Here is a 13,910-nt window from a genome sequence, read left to right as displayed (position 1 = left end):
TTAATAGTCTTGATGGCTTCGTCCGCGACTTCAATGTCACATGGGCATATCTGACGCCGTCATTCACCCGTACATTAAAACCCAAAAATTTCCCTAATCTTGAGCTACTACTTCTTATTGGCGAAGCTACAACTCAAGATGTACTCGATACTTGGTTCGGTCTTCCCAACACACGATTCATTAATGCTTGGGGTCCTGCAGAGACCTGCGTCTTTAGCTCACTTTACGAATGGCACTCTAATACCGAGTCTCCCATGAAGCTTGGTCGGGCTGTTGGCGCGTATGTGTGGGTTGTTGACGCTGACAACCCTCAGAGACTTGCGCCCACTGGCTGTTTGGGCGAAATTGTTGTCCAAGGTCCTTCACTCCTCAAACAGTATCTCGCAGACCCTGAGAAAACAATTGCTGCTACAGTTACTGAACTTCCTGAGTGGGCTCCTCAACGTCAATCTATGTCATGGAACCGATTTTATAAAACAGGTGATTTGGGTTTCTACGATTCCGATGGCGTACTCCATTTTGCTAGCCGAAAAGACACACAAGTCAAGATTCGTGGATTACGTGTTGAGTTAGGCGAAGTTGAACACCGCATTCAAGGCTCTTTGGAGGGCGTTCGCCAGGTAGCTGTTGATGTCTTTAAAACCGAAAAGGGGGCTAACTTGGTTGCCTACTTCTGCTTTTCCGACGATACTAAGACTCCAGCTCAGAGTGCTGGCCTCGAAAGCAAAGACATATTCTTGGCTATCGATACTGAGCTGAAATCCAAGCTGGATGAAATGCTTGCCAAGCTGAACTCTGTATTACCAACATACATGATTCCAAATATGTTTATTCCTTGTGAATACATGCCTTTTATTGCCTCTTCCAAGTTGGACCGTGTCAAGCTTCGAGGCTTAACCGCCGATCTCAGCCAAGACCAATTAGAAACTTATTCCTTGCTAGATAATGAGAAGCAGGAACCCCAGACTGAGATGGAATTCCGTCTCCAGCGGCTCTGGGCTGAGATTCTAGATTTGCCAGAAACTTCAATTGGCCGACACGATAATTTTATGCGAATTGGTGGTGACTCGATTGCTGCTATTCAACTTGTTTCAATGGCCCGTGATGTCGGAATTGGCCTTACGGTGAACGATGTCTTTGAAGATGCCCGCCTGATTTCGGTCGCTGCCAAAGCTATTGACGAGGGCGAGGGTGGCAATATTGTGGCGGCAATTGAAGCATTCAGTCTTTTGCCTACCGATTTTGAAGATCTTGTTCTGCAACATACTCTTGCTGATGGTCAATTCATCGAAGATGCTTATCCCTGCAGCAGGCTCCAAGAAGGTCTCATGGCTCTCGCCGAAAAACAACCCGGCTCTTACATCGCCAAGTATATGTACAAACTTTCTGAACATGTCGAAGTTAACAAATTCAAAGCAGCTTGGGAGAGCACAGTTGAGATGGTCAGTGCCCTGCGCACCCGGATCATCCAAACTGGCGGCCGTTCTATTCAGATCGTTGTAAATAGCGATATTACTTGGGACGAAGCCGACAGTGACTTACAGTCATATCTTGCTCAATCTAAAAACCTCGAGATGGGATATGGTTCTCGACTTTGTCAATACGCCTTGATTCGACATGGCAACGATACTTACTTTAGATGGAACATGCACCATGCTATTGTCGATGGTTTATCAACGCAGAACATCTTAGGCATACTATTCAACATTTATAGCGGTATCAGTGTTTCCCCACCGCCACCATATACTCGGTTTATACAATACATTCTTCAACTGGAAGAAGACACTACAGCCAAATACTGGGACACCCAGCTCCATAATGCGCAAAGGGCGAATTTCCCGCCGCGTGATGTGTCTCGCGACAAGCCTGCCGCCACTCAGATGTTGCAGACATCTATCGATCTCCCCTCGAGTGTAAAAGATTCGACAATCACAGTGGCTACAGTCATTCGAGCTGCTTGGGCCATTGTCCTTGCTAAATACTGCGACTCTGATGACGTGACGTTCGGCACCACCATTTCTGGTCGACAGGCACCCATCCCGGAGATCATGGGAATGGTCGGCCCTACCATTGCCACTGTGCCGGTCCGTATACGCATTGACCCCCAGCAGCTAATCTCTGGCTTCCTTGAAGAAGTTCAAAGACAGAGTGTGGAGATGATTGCCTTTGAGCAGTACGGCCTTCAAAACATCGCTAAATTGGGTGATGATGCACGAGATGCGTGTGATTTTAACAGCCTTCTTATCGTCCAGCCCATGCAGCATCTTGGTGGCAAGGGCAACGATGATGCCATCTTGGTTGACGCCAGTATTGAGGGAGATGATGCCACTGATTCTCTTCAGAACTACTTCTCTTATCCCCTTGTTATCCAGGCTCACTTGTATAATGATCATATAAGCCTTGTGCTTGTTTATGACTCGAACCTTATTCCAGAAACGCGACTAGCTGCTTTATCTCATCATTTCGGTCACGTTTTGACACAGCTAACTACCACTGAGCCTGTTACTCTGGAGACAATCTCAGTCTCCTCAGCATACGATGTTGAGAGAGCCATGATAGTCAACGCTGAGATTCCCGAGGTCATTGACGAGTGCATGCACGATTTGTTTGAGAATCGAGCCAACTTAAACCCGCAAGCTCCTGCTATTGCTGCCTGGGACGGTAACTTCACCTATAGCGAGCTTAATAGAGCAGCTAACAGGTTGGCTCACCACCTAATCAATGACTACGGCGTCATGCCTAACGATTTTGTCCATGTTTGTTTTGACAAGTCAGCATGGTACATAGTATCAATAATCGCAATTAGCAAGGCGGGTGCCACTTGGGTTCCATTAGATCCTTTCCACCCAAAGCAACGATTGCAATCGATTGTCAGCCAGACCAAGGCCAAACTGGCTTTAGTCTCGCCGGGCAACACAGCTCTCTTCTCCGCCTTAGTTGAAAACGTTATTGAGGTAGCTTCAGCTCTCGATAGCATGCTTCCTGCTCAAAATGGGGATAAAAGCCCCATCGTGTCCGTTACTTCTAGAGCAGTTGCGTATGTGCTTTTCACTTCCGGTTCAACTGGTACACCCAAAGGCGTAATGATACAGCACGGTTCTTTATGCACAAATATGATTGCAATCTCTGAGAGGCTGCGCTATCATTCAAATGTGCGTATACTACAATTTTCCGCCTATGTATTCGATTTCTCTATTCTTGAGATTATCGCGTCGTTACTACAAGGTGCTTGTGTATGTGTTCCGTCTGAGCACGTACGTATGAATAGCATCGTCGATTTCATCCGTGACATGAACATCAATTGGCTCTACCTAACACCGTCCTTCCTACGCACTATACATCCAGACGATGTTCCGAACGTGGAATTGGTATGTGCTGGAGGTGAGGCTATACCGCGCGATGTTTTTGAGACCTGGGTTGGTCGCGTTCGTTTCTTCAATGGTTGGGGTCCTACGGAAACAACTGTCATGGGCAGTCTTCATGAATTCAAATCTCTTGATGAATCGCCATTGGTCATCGGCCGACCTGTCGGTGGGTTCTGTTGGATTGTTGATCCAAACAATCCACAGCTTATTGCACCAACCGGGACTCTAGGCGAGATAGTTATCCAAGGCCCAACTTTACTTCAAGAGTACCTCGATAATCCTCAAAAGACCCAAGAAGCAATTCTATACGATTTACCAGGATGGGCGCCGCGACCCGATGAAAATAACTGGAGCCGATTTTATAAGACTGGCGATTTATGTTTCTATAACGATAATGGCGAGATTGAGTTTTCATCACGCAAGGATACGCAGGTTAAGATACGGGGTCTTCGCGTTGAACTCGGAGAAATCGAGTATCACATTCAAGCTTCACTTAAATCAATTCGTCAGATTGCTGTGGATGTCCTCAAAACCGATAACGGCTCTAATCTAGTCGCGTATCTGTGTTTTAATGACGATATCAGACAACTCCATGAAACTGGTACCAACGGGCCATTTGCTTCGTTCGATACTGAGCTTCAAAACACGCTTATTGGCGCAATAGGTGAATTGAGTGTGACCCTGCCACGTTATATGATTCCTACATTCTATATACCGTGCAGCTATATGCCCAGCATCACATCTGGTAAGCTTGATCGAAAAGAGTTAATAAGGCGGACGGCCACTCTGAGCCAATCTGAACTAAACAAGTTCTCGATACATGGCGTCAGCAAACGTACGCCTGAGACTTCTATGGAACTACAATTACAACAGATCTGGTCAACAATACTATCTATCCCGTCCGATTCTATTGGTCGCGATGATAGTTTCCTTGGGTTAGGTGGTGACTCAATTATGGCTATTCATCTCGTAACAGCCTGTCGCGAGGCCGGGATTTCCCTTACAGTGAAGCAGATTTTTGACGATCCTCGTCTATCCGCGGTCGCATCTCAAGCTCACGCCACTGACGCTATTGATGGTGATTTGTCTATCCCTCCATTTAGTTTGCTGTCTGATCGTCTCTGCGAGATGGCTCTCAATGATGACATCCGGTCTCAGACTGCATTATCCCCTCATCAAGTCATCGAAGATGCTTACCCTTGTTCAAAACTACAAGAAGGCTTGATGGCTCTTTCTGTCAAGCAGCGTGGCTCTTACGTCGCACAGTACGTGTATAAGCTATCGAATAGTGTAGATCTTGGTCGATTCAAAGCTGCTTGGGAGCAGACTGTCCAGCTTTGCACCAATCTTCGAACTCGCATCGTCATGCTTGACGGCACTTGCGTTCAACTACTGATTGATGGCCCTGCTGATTGGGATACCGCGTTTCCAAGGGACCTAGAGGGTGCTCTAAACGCTACTCGCTCTGAGATGACTTATGGTTCTCGTCTCAATCGTTTTGCTTTGGTTGAGGATGCTGAGTTTGGCAACCATTTCATCTTGGCATCACACCATGCCGTCCATGACGGTTGGACACTTCGAATCATCATGAACACACTCTACGGTATATACTTGAACCAGGATCTTCCTCGTCTTCTCCCGTACTCTGTCTTTATCAGTTACACAGTCAATGTTGATAAAGAAGAAGCCAGCAGCTTCTGGAGCGAGCAGATGAGAGATGCTAAGCGTGCTACATATCCTGCAATGCCCCGCATAGAATCTCATACCGGTATCACTCGGATGATGAATCTAACGATATCTTTCCCTCCATCCGTCAAGACTGTTAACACAAAAGCTACAATTCTTCGTGCCACTTGGGCGGTTCTTCTTTCTCGTTACTGTGATTCTGACGATATCACATTTGGAACCACCGTGTCCGGTCGTCAGGCTCCTGTGCCTGGCCTAACCGAAATGCCAGGTCCAGTCGTTGCAACAGTGCCAATTCGAGTTCGTCTTAACCCTAACCAGACAGTGTCTCAGTTTTTGAGAAATATACAGTCACAAGCAACTGATATGATTGCCTTTGAGCAATTCGGTCTTCAGAATATCATCAAGTTGAGCACCGATGCTAAAAATGCATGCGAATTCTCTTCGCTTCTTGTTATACAACCTCGAGCCATTTTAGATTCGATCACAGGCAAAGAATCTTCTGATTCTTTCTTGACGGCAGCAGTTGAAGCGAGAAGCGGTGAGCAACTGATGCAAAATTATTTCACTTATCCTCTTGTGATCCAAGGACATGTTTTTGACGATTCCGTTGAGCTTCTTCTCACATACGACTCGACCATCTTATCAGAAGGCCAAATGCAGGCTCTCTCTCACCAGTTCGATACTGTAGCAAGACAGCTAGTCAATGAATCTAATGATCTCCTTAGTTCAATTGCCATCTCCGGCGAATGGGATCTTGAGCAAGCTAAGAGGTGGAATGTTGAAAAGCCCGAAATTCTGGATACTTGCATCCACACTCTTATCGAAAATCAAGCACTCGTCAATCCAGATGCACCAGCTGTCTCCGCCTGGGATGGTGAGATGAACTACAGCCAGCTCAACACCGCTGCTAATAAGCTAGCCCATCATATACTCAAGGCAGGCGTCGAGACTGGTGATCTGGTTCACGTTTGCTTTGAGAAATCTCTCTGGTTCTTTGTTTCTATTATTGCAATCAACAAGGTTGGCGCTGCCTGGGTACCGCTCGATCCGTCTCACCCTGAACAGCGTCTATGTCAGGTTGTCAGCCAGACGTTGGCCAAACTAGCGCTTTCATCACCTGCCAATGCTGTCCTTTGCAGTAAATTGGTTGAGCACGTCATTGAAGTCTCCCCTAGTTTCATTGATGATATCTCCAAGATTTACGATGGCGTTAATAGCCCAGCTGTCAACGTACCATCGAGCAACGCTGCATATGTCCTTTTCACCTCAGGCAGTACAGGAACGCCTAAGGGTCTCGTTATGCAGCACAGCGCTGTCTGCACAAGTCAAATTGCTATAGCTACGAGGCTTCGTCTCACGCCGGACGTCAGAATTCTTCAATTTGCTGCCTACGTCTTTGATCTCTCTATTGGTGAAATTGTGGCACCCTTGATCCATGGAGCCTGCATTTGCGTGCCATCAGAAGATATCAGAATGAACGGTCTGGAGAAATTTATTCGGGATAAAAACATCAATTGGGCATATTTGACGCCTTCTTTCGTTCGAACATTGAGGCCTGAGGATGTACCCAGTCTCGAGCTGTTGCTTCTAGCCGGCGAGGCTGTTGGAAGAGACATACTTACCACATGGTTCGGTAAGGTACGGTTGATCAATGGCTGGGGGCCTGCTGAAACTTGCGTGTTCTCTACTTTACACGAGTGGTCTTCTGTTGATGAATCCCCCTTGACAATCGGAAGACCTGTCGGAGGGTGCTGTTGGATCGTTGATGCCGAAGACTCGAATAAGCTGACGCCAATTGGCTGTTTGGGTGAAGTCGTTCTACAAGGCCCAACACTGCTCCGCGAATACCTCGCTGATCCGCAGAGGAGTAAAGAGGCTATTATCACCTCACTGCCGCCATGGGTGCCGAAAAGAAACTCTAATGCTCAGGCCTGGGGCCGCTTTTACAAGTCAGGCGACCTGTGCTTCTACAATTCGGATGGCACGCTCGAGTTTTATAGCCGAAAAGATACTCAAGTCAAGATTCGTGGTCTTCGCGTGGAATTAGGCGAAGTTGAACACCATATTCGTGAATCACTCGAAGGTGTCAAGCAGGTTGCTGTTGATGTTTTAAAATCAGAAACAGGAACGAATCTGGTTTCATATGTCTGCTTTAACGACGAATCTCGCCCTGTCTCATCAGATCTCAAAGCCAGCGACATCTATCTCCCTCTCGATGTTAATACCCAGACTCGTATTACCGCCATGGTCGGCGAGCTTAGCGTGACTCTTCCGCGCTATATGATCCCTACTATGTTTATTCCCTGCAAATTTATGCCTACCATTACTTCTACGAAATTGGATAGGAAGACACTGAAGGCATTGACAGCCTCTCTTGACAGGGATGACCTGATGTATTATTCGCTAATCAACAGTAAGAAGCGGGTCCCCGAGACTGAGATGGAAACTCGTCTCCAGGCCATCTGGAGCACGATTCTTAATCTTCCCATTGAATCCATTGGTCGCGACGATAGCTTCCTCCAGATTGGTGGTGATTCTATTACTGCGATCTACTTGGTGTCAAAGGCTCGTGAAGAAGGTATCTCTCTTATCATCAAAGATATCTTCGACGATTCTCGTCTACTTGCTGTTGCATCTAAGGCGGCTGTTCTAGAAGAAAACCAGGAGCAAGAAGTGCCTGTTGCCCCCTTCAGTCTTTTGGACGAGCAAACTCGCGCCCTGGTGCTTGGCGGCGAAGTTCGCAAATCTTGCAGTCTTACTGATGACCAAACCATTGAAGATGCTTATCCTTGTACTTCACTGCAAGAGGGTTTAATGGCCTTGACCGTGAGGCAGCCGGGCTCGTATGTCGCCAAGTACGTTTATAAGCTTGCCAAGTTCGTCGATATAGATCGATTGAAATCTTCATGGAATCGTACTATTGAGCTTTGTGGTAATATGCGGACGCGAATTGTCCTGCTGAATGGGACGCCAATCCAGCTGCTCCTTGAAGAAGACAATCAGTGGCAATCGCTAGAGAATGATACACTTACCACAATCACCAATAGTGCTCGCGACTTGGAGATGGGCTATGGAACTCCTCTCTGCTGGTACGGAATAATTGAGGAAAATAATACCAAATATTTTGTGTGGTCAGCCCATCACTCGATATATGACGGTTGGGTGTTGCGCATTTTGGTGACTACCCTATATACAGTCTATTTCGGCGGGGAGGTTGCAGCTTTAAGGCCTTATTCTGGCTTCATAAAATACAACATGGAGCTAGATAATACGGCTGCAGCAGATTTCTGGAGAGAGCAACTGTCCGGTTCCAAGAGGGCTGCTTTCCCAGCCCGCCAAACTGGTTCATCACCATCAACGCAAGTGTCCCAGTTCACTATGAGCTTGAGACAGTCTAAGCGGAGCACCATCACAGTGGCTTCTACTTTGAGGGCTGCTTGGGCGATTGTTTTGGCGCGATACTGTGACACTGATGATGTGAGCTTTGGTACTACTGTGTCCGGTCGCCATGCCCCGGTTGCTGGTTTAGAGACTATGCCAGGTCCTATGATTGCAACTGTTCCTATTCGAGTTCACTTGGATCGCGCGACCACCAAGTCCCAATTCCTCGCTCAGATTCAAAACCAAGCACATGAGATGGTACCCTATGAACAGTTTGGCCTTCAGAACATTTCTAAACTAAGCCGGGATGCTAGAGATGTTTGTGACTTCTCGAGTTTGCTTGTTATTCAGCCACCTGCAACCACCGTCTCGGAACAAGACGCTGAAACCAACATCTTAGTCTATGGTGACGAAGAACAGAGCCGCACAGCCGATGCCATGCAAAATTATTTTAATTATCCTCTCGTGATTATCAGCAATACTTTCGAGGACCATATTTTGCAGCGCTTCTTCTTTAACCCCAATGCCTTGACTGAGGCTCAAGTATCTGCCCTCTCTAATCATATTGACAATGTTGTACAACAACTTTTAGTCGAGACTGATGATACACTTGCGAGTATTAATCTTGTTGGAGATTGGGATGTTCAACACGCTCTTGCATCCACTCAACTTAAGCCTCCTACGGAGTCATGCACCCATTGGCTTATACAAGAGCGCATTAAGACCCAACCCAACGATCCAGCTATCGCTTCTTGGGATGGCAACCTTACCTACGCAGAATTGGGTATATTTGCATCTCGTCTCGCGTGGAGGCTTCAGTCGCTCGGCGTTGGACCCGAATCTCTTATCCCGCTATGCTTCCCTAAGTCTACGTGGGCAGTTGTTACCATGGTTGCTATTGAAATGGCTGGTGGTGCCTTTGTTCCTCTTGACCCTAATGCACCTGTTGCTCGCCTTCGCGGTATCATTGAAGATACCAAGTCATCTTTAGCTGTTGCTAGCCCATCATGCCAAGACACTTTGCGTGATATAGGTATCGAGGTACTTGCTGTCGATGAGGCTCTTTTAATTGAGCTATCTGATCCCGCGGGCGGTATCAAATCTGTGGTACAGCCAGATGATGCAAGCGTCATATTATTTACATCAGGATCAACTGGAAAGCCTAAAGGAATGGTCATCCAGCACAACAATTTGTGCTCTTCTGGAAATGCCTATGGTAGCGACCTCAACATCGGACCCGGCACGCGCGTATTCCAGTTCTCTGCCTATACCTTCGATGTTGGCGTACTAGACTGCCTCGTTTCTCTTATGCGTGGCGCAACTGTTTGCATTGCGTCGGACCATGCTCGTCTCAATGACCTTGCAGGGGCTATCAATGCAACAAAGGCCAACTGGGTGTTCCTTACGCCTACGGTAGCGGATTTTCTCTCACCAGCTGACGTTCCTGATCTCAAGGTTCTCTGTTTGGGTGGCGAGGCCATTAGTAAGAGATGTGCAGACCGCTGGATCAGTCACACCGAAGTGCATGGCTTATACGGCCCTGCGGAAGCTTCTATCTGTGCCTGGAATCCTGCTGTTGGTAAGATTGGCCGGTCAACTAATCTTGGAAGGCCAATTTCTTCAGCTTTCTGGGTAGTTGAACCTACCGATTATAAGAGACTTGTTCCTATAGGATGCATCGGTGAACTTCTTATTGAAGGCCCAATGCTTGCTCGAGGATATCTAAATGTCACCGCCGAAGTTGCGTCCAACTGGATGCAGAATGTCGACTGGCTTCCAGGGGACAGTAAAAAGAGAGTTTACAGGACTGGCGATTTAGTTCGACGCAACGCTGATGGTACTTTCGATTTTATTGGCCGTAAAGATACCCAAGTCAAGCTTCATGGTCAGCGTGTCGAACTTGGCGAAATCGAGTCACGTATCCACGAATTCCTGCCAGAGAATATGGACGCTATCGTGGCTGTTGTCAAGGATGAACAAGAGCATGACAATTTGTTCGCTTTCTTATGGTACACGGAAGGCGAAGTAGCCGCTCAGTCAACTCTCCATTTACTGGAAACCGTTACAGACGATGCTCGTTCTACGATTTCTGACATTGACTCATCGCTCGGAATGGTATTGCCCTCCTATATGATTCCATCATCTTATCTGCTGTTTGAGGGTAAACCTGAACAGACGGTTAATGGTAAAATCAACCGCAATGCTCTGCTCGCTCACGCCCACAACTTATCAACACACGATCGCTTGCGATTTGCGCCTGTTGTTGGAAAGAGTGAACCACCAAGCACTCCTCTGGAATTCAAGCTTAGAGAACTATGGGCCCAGGTGTTACAGATTGATCCTGAGTCTATTGGCAAGAATGATAGCTTTCTCCGCATTGGAGGAGACTCAATCAGCGCTATTAAGCTCGTCTCCTTGGCACAGCAGAACAATATTGCACTTACAGTGGCTACCATCTTCAACGATCCTCGCTTATCGCACATGGCCGAAGCTGCTAACACTGATGAAATCCTGCCCGTATACGAAACTAAGCCTTTCAGCATCATCCCTGCCTCTGTCATGGATGCCGTCTTTACCGAAGTACGATCTCAGTGCACCGATCTTTCCCTCACCGCAATTATCGAAGATGTCTATCCTTGCACTCGATTACAGGAAGGTCTGATGGTTCTAGCAGTCAAACAGCCTGGATCATATATTGCGAAACATCTATACCGCCTTACTTCTGGTGTCGATATCGAGCGCTTCAAGTATGCTTGGGATCAGACGGTTGAAGCTTGTGCAGCACTCAGGACGCGATTTGTCCTTGTTGATGGCTCTGCCTACCAAGCTGTCATAAAAGACTCTGTTGAGTGGCATACGTCGTCTGATCTCCGCTCTTTCATCATGTCCGCAGAAAATTCCCAAGTGGGCTATGGTTCGCCTCTCTGCCGATATGCTATTATCAACCAAGATGGAGAGAAATATTTCGCTTGGAATATCCACCATACTATCTTCGACGGATGGACTTTGCCTCTGATAATGGGTACGCTTCACGCGTTCTACCGTGGCACTGATGTTCCCTCGCTCCTCCCATATGCCGGCTTTGTGAAGTATGTGATGGATATGGATTATAGCGCCGCCAGCAAATACTGGAGTGAACAGCTTTCTGGCGCTAGGAAAGCCATATTTCCTCCTGGAAGTGAAGCAATCCAGAGCAAAAAGTTGGAGAATTCGACTCGTGTGATGAACAAGACAATCCACTTTCCACGATCTACCGACACGTCAATCACAAAAGCATCCGTCCTCCGAGCCGCCTGGGCTATTGTGCTCGCACGATATAATGATTCTGATGATATTTGCTTTGGAACTACTGTTTCCGGTCGTCATGCCCCTGTTCCTGGAATAGAGCGGATGCCTGGTCTTGTCCTTGCGACTGTTCCGGTTCGCGTTAAGCTTGATCAGGAGCAATCTTTGGATAACTTCTTACAAAGTATCCAGTCACAAGCCTCTGAAATGGTCGCTTACGAGCAATTTGGTATCCAAAACATATCCAAACTAAACGCCCAAGCTAAGGAAGCCTGCGACTTTACTAGCTTGTTAGTCGTGCAGCCAGTCCAGCATATCACATCCACTGGCAGCGACGAGGGAGAGGCCATTCTCACTGCTGCTATAGCTGAGGACATTCAAACTGCTGAGATGCTCGAGAACTATTTCAATTATCCCTTGGTTCTGCAGTGCAATTTGCTTGATGACAGCGTCAATTTTGTCCTTGTCTACGATTGCGACATTATTGCTGAACACCAGCTTATTGGCCTGTCTCACCAATTCGAACATGTGGTTTCTCAACTCCTTAGACAAGGTAATAGCTCTCTATCCAGCATTTCAGTGGCAAGCGAATGGGACTTGGAGTTCTCACGTGCCGCAAACCATGATGAACCCGCTGTTATCGATGACTGCATCCACAATTTGATTGAGCAACAAGCCCTCATCAATCCCAACCTTGAAGCTATAAGCGCTTGGGATGCCAAATTTACTTACGCCGAATTGGATCGTTCTGCTAATAGATTAGCAAATTATCTCATTCAGTCCATGGGCGTAAGACTTGGCGACTTTGTTCATGTATGTTTCGAGAAGTCGGCTTGGTATGTGGTCTCGATTTTAGCAATTAACAAAGCTGGAGCTGCTTGGATTCCTCTTGACCCGTCACATCCTGCTGAACGCCACCAGCAAATTGTTGGCCAAACAGGATCAAAATTAGCTCTCACTTCCACAGCTAATTTTGATAAATGTGTTGGTCTAGTAGCCCGCGTTTTGGAGGTGACAGAAGAGTTTATCGATGCCTTGGCAGAGCAATATAACGACAGGAAGTCGTTTACCAACGTTACGCCCCAAGATGTGGCTTATATACTTTTTACTTCTGGATCAACTGGTGTTCCCAAGGGCGTTGTTATAGAACATGGAGCTCTCTGTAGCAGTCAAACATCCTACAGCAGGAGACTCGGCCATGCTCCTGGTGTTCGAATGCTTCAATTTTCGTCATTTGTGTTTGACGCAAGCATTGCCGAAATATACGCTCCGCTCATTTCAGGCGCCTGTGTCTGTATTCCGTCTTGGAAGACGCAAATGAATTCACTAGCAGGCTATATATGCGAGGAAAATGTCACATGGGCACTGATAACCCCTTCTTTGGCGCGCACCATAGATCCGCACGAAGCCCCTTGCTTGGAGGTCTTGATGCTCGGTGGTGAAGCTGTTAGCCAGGATGTTTTCGAGCTTTGGTTTGGCAAACTTCGTCTGTTTAATGCCTGGGGTCCTACTGAATCTTGTGTTTTTGGCTCTTTACATGAATGGGAGTCTATAAACGAATCGTATATGACAATTGGACGCCCACTTGGTGGCTACTGCTGGATTGTTGACCCTGAAGATCCGCAAAAGCTAGCCCCAACAGGTACTTTTGGAGAAGTTGTTATTCAAGGACCTAATTTGCTTCGCGAATATCTTGCAGACAAAGATAAGACTGCCTCAGCAATCGTTACTAGTCTTCCTGATTGGGCTCCTCATCGCCACTCTCGCCACTATAACAGGTTCTATAAGACCGGTGATTTAGCAAGGTATAACCCTGACGGAACTATCCAATACTACAGCCGAAAAGACACGCAAGTCAAGATTCGAGGTTTGCGTGTGGAATTGGGCGAAGTTGAGCATCATATCCGCCAAAATCTTGATGGCGTCCGACAGGTCGCTGTGGCTGTATTTGAGACTGATGCTGCTGTCAATCTTGTATCATTTGTCTGCTTCAATAACGATACGCTTCCGGCTAGCATGACTAGCGATCTGACGAGCGATGATATTGTCTTGCGACTAACGGGCAAACTCAAAGATAATATTACTAGTTTACTAGGTCATCTCAATGTTGTCTTGCCCGGATATATGGTTCCCACCTTGTTTATTCCTTGCAAGGCCATGCCGCTCGTCACTTCTGGTAAACTCGATAGA

The 13,910-nt window shown here is 47.0% G+C and overlaps 1 protein-coding gene across 1 annotated transcript in view; it reads left to right on the top strand.

Moving 5' to 3' along the window:
* The window catches only part of T069G_08192 (condensation domain-containing protein), a gene marked incomplete at both ends in the record, with an annotated part of 62,728 nt that overhangs the window by 34,118 nt on the left and 14,700 nt on the right, over window positions 1-13,910 (top strand). The window contains one exon of the mRNA XM_056175402.1: window positions 8-13,896. Within this exon, the coding sequence (XP_056026351.1) occupies window positions 8-13,896 (13,889 nt within the window). The remainder of the gene's footprint in view (window positions 1-7; window positions 13,897-13,910) is intronic.

Source organism: Trichoderma breve, chromosome 5 (assembly GCF_028502605.1).
Source record: "Trichoderma breve strain T069 chromosome 5, whole genome shotgun sequence".
NCBI lineage: Eukaryota > Fungi > Ascomycota > Sordariomycetes > Hypocreales > Hypocreaceae > Trichoderma > Trichoderma breve.
Note: the sequence above shows the minus strand (reverse complement) of the source record. Positions and strands in the feature narration are given on the sequence as shown.